The sequence below is a fragment of the Microtus ochrogaster genome, chromosome 5, assembly GCF_000317375.1.
Source record: "Microtus ochrogaster isolate Prairie Vole_2 chromosome 5, MicOch1.0, whole genome shotgun sequence".
Taxonomy (NCBI): domain Eukaryota; kingdom Metazoa; phylum Chordata; class Mammalia; order Rodentia; family Cricetidae; genus Microtus; species Microtus ochrogaster.
The window spans coordinates 45,168,653-45,189,877 of record NC_022012.1 but is presented as its reverse complement, the minus strand read 5'-3'; the positions used below and the strand labels follow the sequence as shown (position 1 = coordinate 45,189,877).

The 21,225-nt window shown below is 46.3% G+C and overlaps 2 protein-coding genes across 8 annotated transcripts in view; one reads left to right on the top strand and one right to left on the bottom strand.

The window, feature by feature from the left end:
• Sik2 (salt inducible kinase 2) overlaps positions 1-6,754 on the top strand; it is a 109,350-nt gene extending 102,596 nt beyond the window's left edge. For 2 of the 3 annotated variants that reach the window (XM_026779263.1, XM_013346246.2), the window contains exons 11-16: positions 766-1,050; positions 1,183-1,346; positions 2,007-2,117; positions 2,725-2,816; positions 3,562-4,170; positions 6,282-6,754. In XM_026779263.1, coding sequence (XP_026635064.1) covers positions 766-1,050; positions 1,183-1,346; positions 2,007-2,117; positions 2,725-2,816; positions 3,562-4,170; positions 6,282-6,369 — 1,349 coding nt within the window. In that variant the 3' untranslated portion in view covers positions 6,370-6,754. Of the gene's footprint in view, positions 1-765; positions 1,051-1,182; positions 1,347-2,006; positions 2,118-2,724; positions 2,817-3,561; positions 4,171-5,658 lie in introns of all 3 variants that reach the window. The other variant, XM_005347327.3, reaches the window with a different exon arrangement.
• A 213-nt stretch (positions 6,755-6,967) lies between these two features.
• Ppp2r1b (protein phosphatase 2 scaffold subunit Abeta) overlaps positions 6,968-21,225 on the bottom strand; it is a 36,026-nt gene continuing 21,768 nt past the window's right edge. Inside the window, exons 14-17 of one of the 5 annotated variants that reach the window (XM_013346248.2) lie at positions 20,437-20,528; positions 16,256-16,380; positions 8,045-8,125; positions 6,991-7,104 (exon numbers count right to left, since the gene is read on the bottom strand). In XM_013346248.2, coding sequence (XP_013201702.1) covers positions 7,012-7,104; positions 8,045-8,125; positions 16,256-16,380; positions 20,437-20,528 — 391 coding nt within the window. In that variant the 3' untranslated portion in view covers positions 6,991-7,011. Of the gene's footprint in view, positions 7,105-8,044; positions 8,146-16,255; positions 16,381-18,121; positions 19,946-20,436; positions 20,529-21,225 lie in introns of those variants that run through there. The other 4 variants (XM_005347328.2, XM_026779264.1, XM_005347331.2 and 1 more) reach the window with 4 other exon arrangements.

Below are 21,225 nucleotides of genomic sequence, written 5' to 3'. Positions count from 1 at the left end.
GTCTGTGCTGCTGGGGTTATACATAGGAAGCGATCTCCTGTGCCCATCTGTTGTAGGGTACCTCCCACTTTCTCTTCTGTCAGGTTCAGTGTGTTCGGACTGATATTGAGGTCTTTAATCCATTTGGACTTGAGTTTTGTGCATGGTGATAGATGTGGGTCTATTTTAATTCTTCTACAGGTTGACATCCAGTTATGCTAGCACCATTTGTTGAAGATGCTTTCTTTCTTCCATTGTATACTTTTAGCTCCTTTATCGAAAATGAGGTATTCATAGGTTTGTGGGTTAAAATTCTGGTCTTCTATACTATTCCATTGGTCGACTTCTCTGTTTTTATGCCAGTACCACACTGTTTTCATCACTGTAGCTCTGTAATAGAGTTTGAAGTCAGGGATGGTAATGCAAGGCCAAGATCTTATAACTATAGTTTCCATAGGGTTTTCCTCACCAAATTTGAAGATGGTTAAACTAACCAGTAAAAGCATTCTGGAAAGATGGAGGATGGTTTGTGGTGCTGGACTGGTCTTGAGCATGTTAGGCAGCTCTTCTGCCCCTGAGTTACACTTAGGATCACCAGCCCTGACAGGAATTTTTGTTTTAGGTGAGTTTTCTGTTTTCTAGACTTGTGAGTACTCCAGTCGTCTTGCCCATCCTGAAAGATTGCAGCTGTCAAGACTAGAGTCTGCCATTTTGTCTTGCTATTTGTCAGTGTGTTTAAAGAATTTCTATCGGTTTAGGTAGTATCTGTTTTACTTTTTTCTACAGGGAAAATTTTCTCTATGAGTGACAACCCCTCCCTTGACAGTGTGGACTCTGAGTACGATATGGGGTCTGCCCAGAGAGACCTGAACTTCCTGGAAGACAGCCCTTCCCTGAAGGACATCATGTTAGCTAACCAGTCTTCACCCCGCATGGCATCTCCTTTCATAAGCCTCAGACCTACCAACCCAGCCATGCAGGCTCTGAGCTCTCAGAAACGTGAGGTCCACAATCGGTCCCCTGTGAGCTTCCGAGAAGGCCGCAGGGCATCAGATACTTCCCTTACCCAAGGTAAGTGCTTTCTTTTCTTGCTTTGAAAACTTGAACCAGAGATATGGAAGAAGGTTGTTGTCTTGCTGGTGTGAATGTATAACTAAAAGGCTTATTTTGCTTTGTAAACTGTTTGATTTTTGTACTTTGCAGGAATTGTAGCATTTAGACAACATCTTCAGAATCTTGCTAGAACCAAAGGAATTCTGGAGTTGAACAAAGTACAGTTGCTCTATGAACAAATAGGATCAGAGGCAGACCCTAACTTAGCATCAGCTGCTCCTCAGCTCCAAGACCTCTCGAGCAGTTGTCCTCAGGTGAGTGTCCAGGCTCTCCCGAGCGCCGCGCTTGTCCTACAGATGTGTGCTTTTTCAGTTAGAGAGGATCCTCCTAGACCTCACTAAGCTAGCTTTATGGGAAATCCCAAGGTCTCAGAGATTTTCATGCTGCTCCCAGATGCTCAGCACCAGACAGAGGCCTATAGACTCAATGTGGTTTGGGTTCAGAAAGCAGGCAGATTATATATGGACAACTCATTCTCCCTTCACCACACACACACACTGATGATGATGAACATCAGCCAGTTGAGAAGCTTCTTGCCACTACTTTTGATGTGAAATCACTATTAAATATGAAGATTAGTCACATTAAAAATACAACAAATGTTGCTATTATTTGAGCCAATGTTCAGTGCATCAAAGATAGTGATAGTATCATTTTCTGGGCTCACATGTAGATAAGCACCTTCTTATGATACCAGGCAGGTGCTTCTGTTCTAATCTAATACTGACTAGGTAATAGTTGTTAACTTTGTATAGATTCTCTGAAAGTGGCCTTCAAGCTACTAGTTAGGTAAAAGCTTTGGGGTATTAGGTCATGTGGAGCCCAGATTCCACTAGTCATTTGCAAAGGTGCTTAAACTATAAACTAAGACTTCCTCACATAGAAATTGAAATGTCCACTGCCTTGATCCTTAGGAGGAAGTCTCTCAGCAGCAGGAAAGTGTCTCCACACTCTCTGCCAGCATGCATCCTCAACTTTCTCCACAGCAGAGCTTGGAAACCCAGTACCTACAGCATCGACTCCAGGTGGGCTCCTTCATGCTCTAGGTTTATCTCACTTTGTCACAGATACCTGGTTTGCATTATTTAAGGTGACTGCTTTATCCCTTATAGGCAAGTAGATTTAACCCTACATGAGTAGTTTCTAGAAACATGTTCAGACTTAGCTTTATGTCCTGTGCTGGCAGTAGGAAAGGATATACCACCGAATGCTAGAAAAGAGAGACCTGGCTTGTTTCTAATTCTGTATTTGTGAATAATAAGATGGGATCTCTAACATACAAAATGCTAACAAGGCTGTCTACATTGGTGCGTGAAGATCCTAAGAAATGGTACAACATAGATCCCATTCAGAATGAGTCACTCTGCAGGCACTAGGTTTCTCATTGTTCTCCATGAACTTCCTTGTCCTGGAGGAATTGCAGAAGTAGGAAATAACTAGGCTAGCACTAGTCGCCAAGGTCTGCTGATCTGGTGCTCTTCCAGGGTCTTAGTGCATAGTGCAGTGCCTTCACTCTGGATTCTGGAGGCCACATCTGGATTTACCATCCAGACAGGCATCCAAAGGATACACATGAGCTGCATTCAACTGACAGCATATGGTTAGGCTCTTGTTGCTTTTCTGATCTTCCAGAAGCCCAGTCTTCTGCCAAAGGCCCAGAATACTTGTCCAATATATTGTAAAGAACCACCTCGGAGCCTGGAACAGCAGCTACAGGAACATAGGTAAGGAAGTCTTTGGCTAGTAAAGTCAGTTGTTTTCATAGCATCCTGGAGAATGGTATATTGTCCTTTTCCTTCTAGTTGCTTCTCCTAGGACCATGCACTGGCACGTGGTCATTTTCTGTTCAGACATGGTGTTAATGAGGCTGTTGAGAATCTTAGAGTATAAGCCTGTCAGACGACGGTGACCCCCTATGTACTTTGCCATTTGTATTTATCTGGGATATGATCAGTCCTAAGATTTCAGAAGCAGTGACCTAAAGCAGTTGGTTACGCTGATGAGGCTTTCCCCTTGGTGGTGTTCGTGCCTGCTGGCCCCACCAGTAGAAGCTGCTTGGCTAAGATAAAATTGCCCTAATCATCACCCCACCTACTCACAGAAGCCAAGATGTTACCTTTTTTTTGAGCAATCTTCATGAGTAATTGGCCTCTCTAGAGCAAGAAACTTGAGAGAAAATGCATCAGTGCTCTCTTGAGTGGAGTCAGTCAAATAGGGGCAAATGCACAGTAGTGAATTCTTACTCTGAGTGGAAAAGAGATGAGGGTGTCGCATGTGATGGAGCATGCCTGGAATTCCTAACACCAGGTCAGGAAGATCACAAATTTGAGGCCAGCCTGAACTATATAGAAGATTCTCAGAAATAAAACAGAAAAGAAGGGGAAAGAGAAGTTAATGCCTGGTATTGAATTTACATTGAAATTACATTCACTTGAGATGTAAAATGCTTTTTCGGTGTTGCCAATTTAGGCTCCAACAGAAGCGACTCTTCCTCCAGAAGCAGTCTCAGCTACAAGCGTATTTTAATCAGATGCAGATAGCCGAGAGCTCCTACCCTCGACCAAATCAGCAGCTGGCTCTTCCCCATCAGGAGACTTCACCGCCATCCCAGCAGCCCCCACCATTCAGCCTGACCCAACCCCTGAGCCCAGTCCTCGAGCCCTCTTCTGAGCAGATGCAATTTAGCCCTTTCCTCAGCCAATACCCAGAGATGCAGTTGCAGCCCCTGCCCTCCACACCCAGCCCCCAGGCTCCACATCCCTTACCCTCACAATTGCAGCAGCCACCCCCACCGCCTCCTCCTCCTCCACCTCAGCAGCCAGGAGCTGCTCCAACCCCCTTACAGTTCTCCTATCAGACTTGCGAGCTGCCAAGCACCACCTCCTCTGCACCAGACTACCCTGCTCCCTGTCACTATCCTGTGGATGGAGCCCAGCAGAGCAACCTCACAGGCGCGGACTGTCCCAGGAACTCAGGACTTCAGGAGACCCCATCTAGCTATGACCCGCTGGCCCTCTCTGAGCTCCCTGGACTCTTTGATTGTGAAATGCTAGAAGCTGTGGATCCACAACACAATGGGTATGTCCTGGTGAATTAATCTCAGCACAGAAAGGAAGGTGGCTCTAGTGAAGGCAGGCTGCTTATCTTTTTATTCCAGCCCTTTAAAGCTTATTTTTTTTTTCCCTTTTCCCTGGTAGGAAAAAAATCAAGTTCCCAACTGGAATCAGGGTGTGACTGAGGTAGATGTTCCTCCTGGCTCTGCCCCACCACAAGATTGTCTGTGGCAAGGGCTGAAGCACATGCCCTTCGATAAAGTGGAACACACTCTCAGGGGGCTACCAAGAAATGTTCATATAAAATGACAACATACAGACCTAGGTTTTACACCAATTTATTTCCAAGGAAAGCCTTAGTAAAAGCAGTAAAAATGTGTATGTTGCATATACACACATAGGGTAAAGGAAAAGGCAGCACATTTCACTAAAGCCAAGAAATAGCAAAGTACTTCAAGGCATGCCAAGAGTACATCATGAGATCTGATGCGCAGGGAAGAAAAGAGAGTTGTGCATTGTTGTAAAATCCTAAGTTCTTAGCTGTTGATGCAAGATGTCGCAGAATAGTGGAGCCTGAGGTGTTTCAGGGACACTAAGCTGACACTGACCCCCTGAAACCTGCAGTCATCTCTCTGGGAGCACGTGATAATGCCTTTTCAAAAGTGCCCCTGGATGGCCAAGTATTAAAATGCTCAGGACTCCAAAGCTCTCACCCGTAGAGACAACAGGAGACCTGTCACAGTAGAGACTAAAGCAGAATCCAGAAAGCATCAGGAACTCAGGCCCGAGCTGGGAAGCCAGGCTCTTCCTGCACAACCTCCTGTCTGCTACCCTGTAGTAACCCCTCTGGCTCTCTGCTCTGTGTTGTTAGGAGCTTATGGAGCTTTGCATAGTTGGACAGTTTTGTGTAGTTTAGATGTCTTTTTTTTTTTTTTGGTTTTTTCGAGACAGGGTTTCTCTGTGGCTTTGGAGCCTGTCCTGGAACTAGCTCTGTAGACCAGGCTGGTCTCGAACTCACAGAGATCCGCCTGCCTCTGCCTCCCGAGTGCTGGGATTAAAGGCGTGCGCCACCATCGCCCGGCAGTTTAGATGTCTTTTAAGGACACACATAAAAGGAACTTTTGTGTCCTGTGTGAAGCAGCAGTGCTGTGCCTTCCCCAGCCTCATCAGACTTTTTTTTCTATAGAAACCAAGTTTTCCATTCATGTCCTTGGTTAATTCAAAGTCACTTCAGTTTGCTTTCCACCATGTGGGAATCAAAAATCTTAATTTCCTTAAGGTTTTGATTTGTGTGAAATGTTCAAGTATTATAGTAATATTCAAAGAACCACAGATGTGTTAGCCATTTACTAGAAAAGCTTAACCTTTTAATTCACTCATCAAAAGAACTGAAAAATAGATGCTATCGCTAGTCGACTAGATAGCAAGAAGTAATTAGTAATGTCATTTGCACAGTCATCCAGGTGTTCCAAACTCGGTATTATTTATAAAAATTATAATTTCTATTCTTTAGAGTGGCTTGTCCTATCAGCAGATGAATGCACTAAGCACAAAGCGTCTTCCTTAAAGCACAAGAAGAGAGCTACTACACTGATGCTGCATCTAGAAACACCTATAAGTTGCCTTTCCTCTCTGTAGTAAGTGTCCAGGCAGGCAAGGGAAGACTAGGCATGGGAAGTCTACGGAGAGCCATCCTGGTCACCAGCCCAACCCCTGCCAGTGGTGGCGATTCAAGCATCTTTGAGGCTGGCCAGAGACTGTAGTTGTTGGGTCCCCACTGGTGCCAGGCTGCTTTGCAAATGCGCTCTGCTTAGAATTGGGCTGTGGGTGTCAGCAGGAATGGCTAGCAGGAGGGACTGTCATTTTTGTGATTTAATAACTGAAAATCCAGTAAGGATAAATTGTGTTTCTTTTATTGATTCTGTTCCTCCTCATGCTTAAGATTGATGATTTTGTGAGATAAAGAACATCATTTCATTGGAGAGATCATTTCATTAAGATCTCTAATATGTTTTAAAGCTTTGCAGAATAAGCCAGCTATAAAACGGGGCTTGATTTGTTTAGACTGGAGGAGGATGTTTTCCCAAAATATACTGCAGAAGCGCTGTAATATTGACAAATGAAAATGCCTTCCAGATTGAAAATGGGGGCCGCTCATTTCAGGACTGCAGGAACAGCACCGCTACAGATTGGCATAAACCCCTGCCCCCCAACAGGGCTGTGAGCTGCTTAGCCCAGGAGACCTAGCAGCTATGGCAGGACAGTTAGGCGACAGATGAGGGGCTGCGGAGAGGCTGACAGAAGGTTAAAGGCTGCAGAGAGAAGCCGGGAGCACCCATCAACAGCCAGCCTGTTAGGCACTGACACACAGAGTGGAGGTGAGGACAGACGCCTGGCGAAGAACACGAACCCTCCTGCTGGATCTCTCGTAAGCTCCCGTGTGCTCCTCTCACTCTTTTCCAGTGGAAGTCCCTAACTCCATGGCTACCTTTGCTTCCTGAGATGGAAGCCGGTGAGAGCAGATGGGCTCTGATGGTCACTCGTCTGATTGCTTCTGTTGTTGTCCCCTAACTAGTGACCATGGAAGCTTCCAAGCCATTTCTCCTCACAAGTACTAAAGTAACACTAAGAAGGCTTAGGCCCACTCTTGCTGAGAGGCAGCTTTGAAATACTGACATGCTCGCCTGTCAATTCACATCAGCAGTGTGTACACTACTGTATAGTAACCCTTAGCTTTGTTATCTTGTAAACCAGCCTCTCCAAAGAGACTGGTGATTCAAACATGAGGTAAAATTTTCATTTGGCAAAAGTGCAATATGTGTGGTACTTTTTTTATTTTTGTTTATGGTCTTTTGTTATCCAGGTATCACTCTCTGCTTTGGGGGAAATGCATTAGTTCTGCAGTCTCCAGTTGGGCAAGTGTGTCTCTAGTATTTACATGCAACTGACATGCTGGTCCCTGTAAGGCAAACAGAGGGTGTTAATAAAACAGGAAGATGACAGGTTGTGGGGTCCCACTCCTCTGTTCCCGGGGAGCTGCCTGACCAGTGCCAACCCTCACTGTGCCATGACTTGGCCTATCTGAACTGCCACCTTTAGAACAAAGACAGGGACAGTTCTGTGTTCACAACCCTCCAGAATCTACCCAGTGGGAGATACTGAGGACCCAGGAAAAGCCTCTGGGACTGATGGGAGGTATGAGAGCTAATCTGAGCAAAGCCCTTTCTTTCACTTGGCGTCCTCGGAAAAAGAAAGCCAGGTTCCCTCTGTCTCAGAAATCAAGATCAGAAGTGTTTAAACCCTGTCCTGGTATGGGGGAGGTAGGACTTCAACCTTTGCCTGCCATACCCCCTCCTCACTCTTGATTTGTTACAGGGCCTCTACCCCATACCTCCAGTACAACCCAACCAGTGGAGAGACACCCTCTGCCCTGCCCCAGAAATCTAATAATTAGGGCACTCAGCAAGGACTTATGGCAGGCCTCTCTACCTGTCCTCCAGGAGCCATTATACCTAAGGCAGAGAAACTAGAACTGGGGGAAAGGGTGTGTTCTCAGCTGGAAAATGACAAAGTGAGAAGCCAGAAACTGAAGGAGCCCAGAAAGTAGCAGTTTCTAGGCCAAGTGTGTGTGCCAGCAGCTCAGAGCATGGGGACCCAGTGGGCTTGCCTCCCTCTATGGGATTCCCTAGAATCTAAACAAGCCTGCTTCTTAAATATATGAGGAGCAGAGTTTTCACTGCTCTGGATTGTACTTTTACACATCCGCAGTGAGTTAAGCTCTCTGTTGGTTTAAAGAAAATTCATAGTCCAGGTGACTTTTTCACTTCCTCCTCCTTTAGAAACAATATATAGTGTCATTTGATGACACCGATCCCAGTGGGCCCTGTGCCGGGGCTGACCTTTGCTGCGTTTGTACCCCTAAGCTGGGCTGCCTCTACTGCCTCCTCGGAAGCCACCCGAGCCGCTCGGTCTCTCTGTGCCTAGACATCAAAGGTAAAAACTGGAGAACAGGTAGTAAGTTGGAGTCATTGCCCAGGCAGGGATCTTTTATCATTTTGTTGCTTCTGGAAATTTTTTACAGAACTTACCTTCAAATTGATTTGTGGGAGACAAGAGCAGCAACATCTACCTGTTTCAACACTGGACAAAACCATACTCCAAAACTTAAGACACATACACCAAGAGTAGGGGAGGAGGGAGAGAGTAGGGGAGGAGGGAGAGAGAGGTCTTCCATGGGTGGGGTCCCAGAGAAGTGAGCCTCCATGGCTTTTCCACCTGCCCTCAGTGGCAAATGGAATGAGACAGCGACCCTCCAAGGGTCCTTTTGGTCCTAAAGTCTCTACCCTCACAATAGCTTCTCACTTATTTGTGTAGCCATGTTTGCCCAGTTAATTCTGGAAGACTTCCAGCCTTCCTAGTTGCACCACATCTTATGTCCACGGTATATGTGAGCAGATTTGGGTATGTGACTGCATGGGTTGACAAACAGGTAGGGTAGTGCCCAACAGCGCAACCAAGGATGGTTCTTGCAGGTCCTGCCCTCTCACCTTGCCTGTCCATTTTCACAACAACGGACCAAGCACTTTCACAAGTCCTCACAGTCCTCACTCCAGTTCTGAAGAATTCGCTAGAGAACTACGGTCCGTAGTTATCACAGCTGAGGGAAGCAAAGCTCTCAAAGGATACATGACTTAGCAAGTGGCAGTACAGTGACGAGCACCTTCGTGGCCTGGCTTCTGGCTTCTGTGCTGGAGCCCTGTCCTACAGCCCCCCCCCCCTTTGGTAGCACATCATTTCATAGCACACAGCTATATAAACAAAGCCCTGTCCAGACGCTGTACCCTCCACTTGACAGCTGCCTGGCTTTAAGTGCCCAATGCAGTTATCCAGGTGACTGCACTTAGGCAAGGAGGGGGAGACAGACACCAGAGATTGGCCATCTTGCTGTCCAATAAATTGCAGAAGTTTAGGCTTAAATTGAGGTTGTTTGCTTATTCAAAGTTATGTAAGCCGGTGCTTTTTCTTTTCAGTACATATGGGAAAGACAAACTCCTCCCTGACTGCCAAAGGGCTTCCTTAGTCAACAGAGTCAATCCCAGAGAAAATGGCTGCCCAGAGAATTATGAGCTCAACCTTTATCCTAAAGGGATGGCACATAGAACCTACCTTCTTTCCTCCCTTCCTTCCTTTTTTCTTTTTTTTTTAATAATCTTTTGAAATGGGGTCTCACTATGTCGTTATGACTATCCTAGGATGTCCTGGTTTACTGTGTAGACCAGGCTGGCCTCGAACTCACAGAGATCACCCTCCATGAGCCCAGCACATTTCTTTACAATTAAGTTCTGCCAAGTAGGAAGGCTTATTAAACACTTTCAGGATTACAGAATGGTAATGGGCTTTGATGATAGAATGCTGGGTCTTTTCAGAACCAAAATGGGTGAGTAGGGGTAGCTTTAATAATAGAGACACAGACAACATCCAGGTGGGTGCAGCGATGTCACATTACCAAGTGCAGATAAAACTGATGCCTGCCCACCCAGGATTTGCTCAGTCAAGGAAATTCATATGGTTGAACATCCCCACTACCCATGGTTTAAAAAAAAAAAAAAAAATCTGCCTCTACCAGAATCTGTGAAGGAGAAAGCAGCAGGGAAAGGGGAGGTTGGCTTGCCTCTGGGGACTGCAGTTTAAGAAGAGTGGTGGAGATTATTTGCACTTTGTAGAAAGGAAGGGAGTGGTCTTGCTGGATTCAGCTTGGTAGTTGAGTTACTTTCGATAAACTTAATCTGATTGTAGTCATTTTTTTCTGTGTGCTTTTTAATTTCTAAGAAAAAAATGTTGACTTCGATAGCTTTGGTATTTTGAGTGCAAATTCTAATAGCTCCAATGTGGAAAATCAAAGTGTAACCTGCCACTCAGTGTTAGAAAATTGCCTAAAATGCAGTTTAATAAATGATCTTTGTACCAAATGGTAATTTAAATGGAGTAATTTTCTTCAAAGAAAATGTACTGTCTTTATGTTTCCAACCCTCCTGAACTAAAATAAAAACACCTTGTTTTCTAAAAGCCTGGTGATGTGAATGTCAGGCTAATGAGATTACAGGCAGATCTCACCTCACTGAGTACTGGGTAGTTTTCAAACTGTGGAAGGTGGCTGTGTTCTCTGAGCTCCGGTGCTCATTTCACGCTACAGAAAGGACAGTGGATAATATGTTCTCATTGACGTCAGCAGGGTAAATAATACCTCGCCCTGAGTACACGATAGCCACTCCAGATCGCTGATGGAAACACTGCTAACCACAGCCTGCATACAGACAGGGCCCCACTGGGCTTGGTTAATGCTCCTTGATGTTAGTCTCAGGACAAAGCTCATCGCTGCAGGTAGTCTGCAGGAGGAACAAAGCCAAGCACAACGTGCTCTTGTTCAGCTTCCCCAGAACAAGTCATGGAAAGTTAGGTTCTCTAAACTGCCAGGAAGGCCAGCAAAGAAAACTGCTACTTACTGACAGTGTCACCTCCTCTCTGGGTCTGTGAAACGGACACACACACATCTTTTAAGATACAAGATGCAATCCTTTGCCCTCAGGGTTTTGAAGAATTCCTTTGCCAAGCTGCTTTCACATGTTCTAGACTCATGGGGCCAGACCCCAAGTGAAAGGGCAGAATTAAATCCTGTTCTCTGGCAGTGAGCGCAGCTGAGATTTGGTTTCCATTGCTTAAGCCATCCCCTTGGGCCAGTATTATACAGAACTGGAACAGCTCAAACTGAGGAAGCCTGGTGGCTATGAGAGTGTATATAGGGTGTATATAGGGAGTATATAGGGCTGGGAGCACAGAACCCTCACGGCAGGTGCACAGCTGTTCTACCTTCAGACAGCTCTTCCCCTTGGAGGAGAATCTACTACAAGTTTTAATTTTCTTTTTCACTTTCAGTGACTGTTTTGCAAACTTGACCCTTGCCTGTTGGATCACTACATCACTGTAGTGTTGTCACAGGCAAGCACCCGGGCCTCCCCTAAGTCTAAGGACACCTTCATTTCCATGACAAACACAAAAGCCCTATGAAGAGCCACAAAGAATAGGTCATACCCTGTGGCCTCTGCTTGGCCAACTCAGAGACACAACAGGCCAGCAGTAATCACGTTTCCAAAACTGCCAGTCATCCTGTGGCCAGGTATGAACGAACAAGCTTCATTCTTGAGAGCAGCCCTCTCCTTTTTTCTCCATGCCTTCAATTGTGGATTCAGTCCTCTGATATATAGAGAAATCTTTGGACTCTTCCCCAGAAGCCTCACCGACAGAGACACTCAGCCTCTAGGAGGACGATGGATCCAGTATCTAGAGGTTCACCCTGGGCCGCTGGCAAAACCCCTTACTCTGTACCTTCTAGAGTTAAAGATTCTGACAATGACACTCCTGTCTAAGGGGTGCTCACACCTCCCACTGGATTCAGGAAAGAAGCGCCAATCCAGCCTGCAGTTCTCAGGGGCAAGGCTGGGCTTTGTGCGCTAAAGTTATTTTTCAATTTTGGTATGATTATTATATAGCTTTTTTTAGTGTATGAAATACCAGCTTTAATTATGATGTCTTCACACCTATCTATGGATATGTATGTTCTTTGCTCATTCCTCCCATCCCTCTCATAACATATGGACCATTTCATGAACTTGCATGTAGGAGCCCTGCTAATCTCCCTACACTGTTCCAGTGTTTATCAAATGCGCTGCCTGTACAAGCACTGTGCACTTAATCTTGAGTGCTACGTGGACACATCGGAAATCACAGACCATAGTTATTCCACCGTGGGCTCATTTAAGCATGGCTCCAACCAGGCAGTTAAGGCTGAACAGCTCTTGAGCAATGATTTCTGTACATAGATTACTTTAGGCAATGTCCAGTAAGAGGAATTAGAGATGGGTCTTGAACTGGAGTAGATACCCCTTCACTTCAAACATGGAACTGTCATCAACGACATATGCGCCACCATCCGGGCACAAAGCCTGAGACCACAAGTCACTGAGGCAGAACCTGAAGGGGAGGCAGGAGTCTGAATTCCCCTGCATCTATAGTCACGGGGCCAGGGGACACCGCCCCCTCCCTTTATGTGTGTATCTATTGGGCTTTCCTCAGGATTGCTGGGCTGGTTGGCAATGAGGGGGTAAACAAGCAAACACTTCAGTGGAGGAGCAACAACTTTGCAGACAAGCAGACTGCCCTGGAGTCAGTCCCCAACGCTGGCTGGGCAGATATTTCAGAAAATGAGGCAGTTGGGTGTTGAAGCTCTTGATGTGCTGAGTCACTCCCTCCACAGAGAGGCGTCTTACTCCATTTTCCTCCTCCTCATTCCCCAAAGATGGAATAATGAAACCTGAGTTGCCCAAGAAAAGGCCTGACTGAGAACCCTGACCCCGAGGCTGCCCACCAAGCTCAGCTGAACTAAGAGGATGACACAGCCTTTCCACAAAGCATGCCGTCCACAGGACCCAGTGCACAGTCTTGCTGTGTCTAGCCTGAGACCCACTCTAACTGTCTTAGGTCACTACAGAAACCCAAAGTTTAGTCATCAAAGTGAGAGCCGGAGGACTGGCAGGCAGTTGGAAGGGTCCCAGGAAATGAAGGGCCAGTACAGAGCAAGGCTTAGGAAACACAGGCTGCCTCCCCAACCCCATCCAGAGGGTAGCCAGACAGGCACTGCAGGAGGGTGGTACCACCCCTTACTGCAGAGACAACATAGGAGGCAGCAAAAACTCTGGACTGTCTTTAACTCCCAGGCCTGCCACTAACCTTCAGATCACTGTAAGGGCTCATTCTCCCCAACTGTGATAGGAACATGGCCTGACTCCACACTGCCCTCTAATAAAACATTACGGTTCTACTAACTGCCCTGACAGCCTGTCACAATGCTCACTCTGCACAACACTGACGTATGAAATGGTGATGCAGTTGCCTGTGAAGTCTCTCCTCACTGACTGAAGGGTGGTTACCTGTTCTGACAAACTAGCCCCGGAATTTCTGAACTTTTGGTAATGAGTTCTGGGTAGCACTAGTCATGGGTACCACAGTGTAAGACCATCCAGAAGAATGTGGTGGTTCATCTTGACTGGATTTGGAACCACCTAGGAGACACCCTGGGTCTATCTGCGAGGACATTTGCAGAAATGTTTAACTCTGGAAGGAAGAACCATCCTAAATGTCTGGCCCGAATAAAAAGGAAAGACAAGGAAGCCAGCGGAGTATCCGCAGGCATCTGGTCAGACTGCAGACATGTGACACACTGCCATGCCTTACCCACCACGGACTGTCCCCTCAAGCTGTGAGCCAGTCTACACCCTCGTGTTGTCTTGTCGCAGTAACAAAGGTCAGTGACACACACATCCCATCTAGGCAGCCTTTTCCTCCCCAGCTTTGAAGTTAATTAAACTCGTGGATGGAGAAGGCTAGAAGGCCTGGGGGAGTCTACACAGACAGCTCCTCGGTCCTCAGGGAGTCACAGGAGACCAGACCCTAAGGGCCTGCTCCAGCTGGCCTGTGACCGATCCATTTACTTCTATACTTCTGACCTATCAGTGGCCGGTGGGATTAAGTTCCTTAGCTGAAGGGCTCTAGGGTGATCAGACATCCTTGGGCTTTCATGTACAGCAGTCCTCTGATTGGACTGAAACCTCATGGAGCCTTGTCTCTCTGGGTTCAAGACTAATCCTCTGACTAAGAAGCTATGCTCATGAGCTCCTGCTCTTCAGACACCCACAGCTGGGCTCCTTGTAGTTGCCCTTAATCCCCAGGCAGCCCTTATGCCCCTCAATCTGAGGAATAAACCAGTTGCCTCGCAGAACAGCCTCGTCTCAGGCCAGCCAGAACATCCTAGGTCACCAGCAAGTCCTGGCTTGGACTCCAGAAGAGACAAATGCCTGAAGACACAAACCAGAGACTGAGTGATAGAAACGGGCAAAACACCCATAAAAACCAGCAGTAGAACCAAGGGTAGGGGGAGCCAGGGCCAGCAAAGGTAAGCTCTTAGCTGAGACTCGGAGCAGGGACTGGATCTGGTCAGTGTCTGTACAGAACAGACTGTCCAGGCAGAGAGAAAAGGAAGAGGAGGGTGGATTGTCAACCCAATGTCTGCACCCTTTATTTATGAATGTTTCGCTTGATCTCGTCTCCAAACCTGGGCTCAGTGAGGAGACTCAATGTCCCTCACAGCTGCTCCTCCCTGCAACGACAAAACTGACATCACTGTTGTCAGGGAAATGGTGTTTTGATTAAAACCATGTGACAGCTACTTCATGATTCAATAAACAAATCCACTGTTAACCCTCGCTGGCCGGGCCTGACAAGCCCGCCAGCAGCTGTGGTCAGAGCACCCTCCGCCCAGGAGGGAGTGACTAGGTGGAGGTAACAGAGTGTGAGAATAGCTCAAGCTGTTCCCTGGCAGGTCCTGCGTGAGCAACACCAGTCAGCAAACACACAGAAGACCATGCAACTTCAAGAGCCTCTCTCCATGGCACTGAGGCAACACCCTCTTCTTCACGAGGAAGAGCCCTGAGCTGCTCTCTTGAAGCACGCAGGAGGCACAGCCCTAGGACATCAGATGACTCCTTCAGGGCTTTGAGACCAGTCAGGAACTCAGTTCCCAGAGTTCTCAACACCCAGATACTCTGCCCATGAGGACAGTGCAGTGAGCTGGCCAAGCAACATAGAAAGGGGTTAAGAACGATTTCTGGTTTGCAACTGGATGACTTCCTGGATCATTCACTTGGCTGTGGGCCCCTGACATGAAAAACTGCCTGGCAACAGGCAAATCCCTTTCCATTTCACCCCCAGGGCATTTGCTTTAAGTGAAACAAGAGCAAAGAAGGCTCCCTGAGTCACAGAGAAGGGGAATTTTGTGGGTAAAATGAACTGCAGCCTCAGAGAATTAGCACAGCTGGCTTCTAAGGAAGATTCCCAACCACCTGAAACGTGTCCATGCAAACATGTACTGCAAGGGAATATGCTCAAAGGCCTGTGCAGGTATTACAGTAATGGAGACTCAAGGACTAGTGCTGGCGGCTGGTGCTGTTCTCAGCTGGAGAGCCTTCTTCAGACGGACAAGTCAGCTGTGGCGGGGGATGCCTCAAGGTCAGGACTCAGCTCAGGTATTCTCCATGAATTCAATGGCAGGGCCAAATGGTCTTGTGTATGTTGGGAAACAAGGAGTGTGTAGCTTAGGCCCCTAAGAATCACTGTTCTTACTACCCCAGGCAGGTTTCTGCCCTCAATGAAGTTCTGTAAAATAGACAAAGGGGCATGAAGGGCTGGCACCAGGCATCTGCCAAGGCTCAGGCTGTGGAGGCTTTGTAAGCAGCAGTCAGCCAGCCAGCACTTTGTCCCATCATGCAGCACGCAACAACGCCCCTGGGCCTGACTGAACCAGAGACAGCTGGGCAATTCAGACGGGACAAGTGTGCACAGACACAGAACAGGAGAGACAGCATGACCTCCACTTACAGAAGATGAAAGTCAGGTGGTTTAAAGTCAATCCTTTTAACAGTGGCAACCACACAATCCACTGGAGTGGTATGAGAGCCCCAGCTTCTTGCAGTCACTGTAACTAGTCTGACGTCAGCCACTAACTAGGTAGCCCAGGCATAACTACCCTTCTACCACTGGCCACAGCTGGAACCCCTGGGACTGATGAACCGAAACTCTGCATCCCTTCTCCATGTAATTGTAGACAAAATGGGCTTATAAAACAGCATGGACTCTTGTCTTGAATAGAAATGACTCCCTACCTAAGTAGAACTGGGCCGATAACTTCCCAGCCTGTGTGGAAAGCATGCCAGCTCTTCCAGTCTATCCTTTTGTTGTGTGGGTATCATCTCAGACTGAAGAAGATTCAAAAGACCTTAAACCACAGGAATGATTCTGGACAAGACCACCACTTCAGAGGCAGTGAAACAGAGCAATACTTTAAAATACCCAACCCCTAGAGAGGTTGTCTCTCCAGGACTGTGGTGGGAACTGCTTCTCTGCCCACCTTGCTGGGATTCCCTATAGCAGCAGCAAGCTCTACTGGCTACTCTCAGCCCAGAAAGGACAGGGCTCTGGCCCCAAGTTTCAGGGGCACTTACCTTCCCAGTGTCCTCTCCAGGCACTCGGGGTCTCAGGAAGAGATTCTTGTCACCCCCAGGGATGCTGGACTCTTCTTCACTGTCCTTCACAGGAAAATCTAGCTTCCTCAGCGTTTGTGCCACCACTAGAGATACAGACAGCAACCCTGTGACTGTCCCTGACCAGGGCATGTCCCCTCCCAAGCCCACCTGTGCTTCCCAGCCAGGATGCCCTCAGCTGCCCTGGCACCATGATGGCCCAACAGTACACAACGTTCTAGGCAGCTGTACAGAAAAAGCCAGCCCTCACCAGGACTTTACTTAAGGTGCCTTTTTGCTCAAAAATCACCCCACTGGATCTAACTGGAGGCTCCCCCACATCTTGGTCATGGGTAGCCTGTAGGACCCTGAATAAACAAAAGATCTCCTTTCAGAACTGATCATAGCAGTTTAAGACGACAGCTCCGAAGAAAGAAATGACTTGGCTTTTCTTCCCAGTAATTAAGCTCTCTTCATCCTCCAAAAGATTTCCATCTCAACTGAACATGATGTCATTTCCTGGAAACAGCAGGCCCATGGAGGCAAATGAGGAACAGCAAGGCTATTCAAGGTACAGAAAAGGACTGGAGATTTGTGAAGGAATAGGAGGGACAAGCAAGATAGAGGCTATAAGGGGGAGGAAGCAGTGAGAAAGGATGGCAGCCACATCACAGATTTACGAGGAACACCAGGGTGGCAGGGCCTCCTGTGCACCTGACATTCATGTGGACAGTAAATGACAAAGAACAGCACCTGGGGGTAAGGGTGCCGGGGAAGCTGAGCACACGGCTTGTCTGGCCACCCTGCCCCACATCCCCAGTGTGATGGATCCAGGGACTCTTCTGTAGGGAACACCAGGCTTTCGGCTCAGGGACACAGTGGTGTCAGAAAGACACACTGGTCTTCCGGGGTGTTACACAAGCATCCTGGACACTTAAACAAGACACCTCGGTCAGGCTGTCTCTTGAATAAGGACAAGTCCTCCAGTAAACATACTCCCCACCCCCAGGCCCACATCACCACAGTCAAACTTGGTATTTCCGTGAACTGAAGATTGTCCTTTATTTTGACAAGGCTTCATTCAAAATCACATATTAAGCTGCTTATCCTTATGAAACAGAATCCATCTCTGGGCTCCTATCTCATTGGCAGCACATTACACACACAAGACCTAATATTTTAAGCTCATGATGGGTAAATCCTAAATAATCTGTAGAAGAAAATCACTAAAACTTCACTATTAATGGAGCAATTTTAACTGGCCTAGGATGTATTAGTTAGGCTTCACGTCCCGAAAAACTGCTCTACTGCCCAGTTGCAAACAGCAGCAATACGTGTTTAATGCAACCAGACAATTCCAAAAGAATGATTCCTCAAGCCGGGCATAGTGGCATGTCTTTCATCCCAGCACTCAGGAAGCAGAGGCAGGGACAGCAGGGCTACAGAGAGAAAAATCCTGGGGCTGGGGACTGGCTTAGGTCAAAGGCTATTACTTCCTAGGAGCAAAGAAAATCTCTAATTGTATCCATTACAGAGTGAGACAGTCTCAGTCTGGTGACTCTGTTCAACACATCAGAGGACAGACTTTAGAAATCAATCACTCAGTGAACAGGATTTTAATAGCACCAACAATACACACCAGACACTGGTCTAGGCAGCAGTACAACACAAAACAGACCAAGCCAGCATCAAGGAGCTTGTGAAGAAATCAAGTATAAACAGTAGTATGTGAAGAAAATGGCCAGACTGAAGCTAAAGAGCAGCTATGCAGGTACCACAAGAGTTCACTGTGTACATCAGAAAGAATAGTGAAGCCTGTAACTGCCACCCAAAAACAGACCCTGTATGCTATATGACCTTTATTTGAGAAGACAAGGGTTCACTGTCGTCCCCCCCACCCCCTTGAACATTCAATAGTTTTTGGCAGAAAGGTAAATGCACAAGGCTGGAGGTAGCAAGACGGGGATGCTTTCCAAGTTTATTCCCAAGTGAGTGTAGCATGTGGCATTTCCAACCAAAATCAACACAATAATCTTCCAAACATAAAACTCAATAAAAAGGAATATAGCCTGCAGGTGATGCCAAAAAGAAACTATAATGTTTACAGCACAGTAACTTAAGGCACTAAAATGAGAATCTTTTTGCTTAGGAAAATATTCATACCTTCACCCTAAAACACATAAAATGGAAACTTACTACAAAGTAATCCAGCAGTTTAAAATACAGGTACACAATCTCTGAAAGAAATTTTCTGTTCTGTTTTTCTAAGGTATGATAAAAGCATTTACACAAACTTGGTTTTCTGTAACTTATGTTTAATGTACAAAGTTTTGTAAGTATCTTTGGGCCTTCACAAAACAGAGCAGGGCTTATTATATCTAAAAGAGTTTGTAACTAAAATCAACAATTCAGAAACCAAAATGGAAACAGCAAACTACATGGTGAGGCACACTGAGAAAACCAGGCTGCAGACGAACCCCATTGACTGAGTCCACTGGAGACAAGGAGTCTGTTGGGTGAGAGACACGTAAATAATCCAGAAGAGTCACCAGAAAAGGTGGGACCCTGTCCGAGCTGCTCACGGAAAAAGGGCGTTCTAACTGGACAGGGTGATGGGCAATCAGCATGCCCACTGATAAGCGGATGTTTCCTAAACAGTGTCAAGTAGCCTTCCATAAACAATTTGCTTCAGCAAACCTTCAACTTTACCTACTTACTACTTTAAATTTCAGGACAAATTAATGAAGTTTTTAGTGCAAAAGTAAAAAAATGTTCCAGCATCACTGACACTGAGCAGCAAAACTTCAGTTTGATACTGCACAGTGTAGCAACGGCAAGATGCTAACATCGCTGGAAGCAGAACCAGGGACCAGTGGTTCCTACGCTTACTTGAAACATAAAACTTCACAATGAAACAGTAGAATCATAGTGTAGTAGGAGGCACTAAAGTTCCTTATGAGTTTTGAAGGCAGTCACAGTGCTGAGCCGTTGAAATTGATACCTTTCAACATCACACATTAGCAGCAAGATAAACCCACTTCAGGCTTCTGCACGACATGATTACAGCCAAAACTGAGCAAATGAAAACCAGAACAACCAATACATTAACCTTCCACATCTCCTTTCATGTGAGTCACTGATGCGAACCATTGTCACCAGAAAGTGGCTTTCACTACAGTCAAGTCTCAGTATCAACTTCCAAGAGGACAATTATAAGTAAGTTATTCTAAACCATTTACTTTGAACATTGGAATGCTAGAGGCACAGAGACGTGTAAACATAAGAATCACTCCACTTTGTCGGGGTCCAAATCCATCCAGGCTCTGTCTGGAATCTTAAGTGGCTGGGGCCTGACTCAAAAAGGAGGAGGCAGGAGCCTCGATGGTGCAGGAAAAAGCACTGGGGGGACTGTGCAAGGGGTATCAGTGCCTGGTCAGTAGAAGGCTTTAACGTTATCCCGACAAGAGAGAAGAAAACCATTCTCAGTTCATGTTTAGAAAGGATCAAGTCACTGAAATCTGATTTCTTCTAAGTTGTTGCCATTTGCTTGGATGAGATCTTGAAGGTTTCCATGTTTCTCCACCCAGTGTAAGAACACATTGACTAGAGATCTGTGATAAGAATTTAGTAAAGGCTTTTCCCTCCTGTTCCTCTTTTATGCCAACGCAAGAACTGGAAAATTCCAAACAAAATCATGTTAGTGGTACAGAAAGTTCATGAACGGTTGCTATGTGAACATTTAGTATGTAACACTGAGAAAAGCATGAACCTGAGCTCTCACTGTGGCCCTGCACTCTGTCAGGCTGTCTGCAAGTTAAAGACTTATTGAGTCCAAACCAAAACTGCTCCTGCCAGTAAGAATCAGCATCCTACACATAGAACTGAGAAAATGGGTCAAGACATTTCTATTTTAGAAAAGGTCTCACAATGTTGCCCAAATCCTCTACTCTGACATCCTCCTGTCTCAGGCTCCCAAGAGCTGGGAATACAAGTGTGTTCTCCCAAGCCCAGCAAGAGCAGAGAAATCCCTAAGCAAACAGGCCCAGGATAGCAGGTGTTGCCACCCTCTGTCTCCCATCATGCCCGACACCTGCCATTTCCCACTGCTCACAGAGTAGAGGAGAACTCCCACTAACCAGTCTAGCACTAAACAACATGCATACCACTTATAGCTTCCTGGGCGAAATACTTGACATCCATGTCTTCATCCTGACCTAACTTCTGCAGCACTGGTTTCACTTCCCCCTGCAAGGCACTGAAATTCAGAAGGAACTGTGAAGAGATGACTGGCGGGACAGAGAAGTCCGCTATGATACAGTCTGCTATGGAATTTGGAGTTTGGGACCTATGTTAGTTTTTTAATTTAAAATGAAAATACTTTTAAATACTGACAAATATGACAAGTTGTAGTGGCATTTCATTTGTATTTTAACAAATAAAGCTTGCCTGAGAATCAGAAAAGTAAAACAGCCGCACTGGCCAGCCTTACAAACCATACAGCAATGACACACACCTTTAATCCCAGTAGCCACACTAGGGTGCTACAGAAACCAGGTGGTAGTTGAGCACGCCCTTACTCCCAGCACTAGAGAGGAATATAAGATAGGAGGAGACAGCTCTCAGTCACAGTCTCATTCTGAGATTCCCAGAGGCAGGATCACCATTTTGGACTGAGGTCGAGGTAAGAGCCAGTGGCTGACTGCTTTGCTTTTCTGGTCTTCAGGTTGAATCCCAATATCTGTCTCTGAGTTTTTATTAATCATGCTTCAACAAGTATATCAAATAATTTCTAAAGAAGTTCTTGGTGAAATTCGCTTTGGGGCAGTGTTCTATACATAACCAGAACATAAATGTAAACGTCAAATTAGACAGTCTCAAAACTGAGGGCTGAATTCTTTGAATAAGCCCAGATTCTAGGGAAAGAGAGAGAGAGAGAGAGAGAGAGAGAGAGA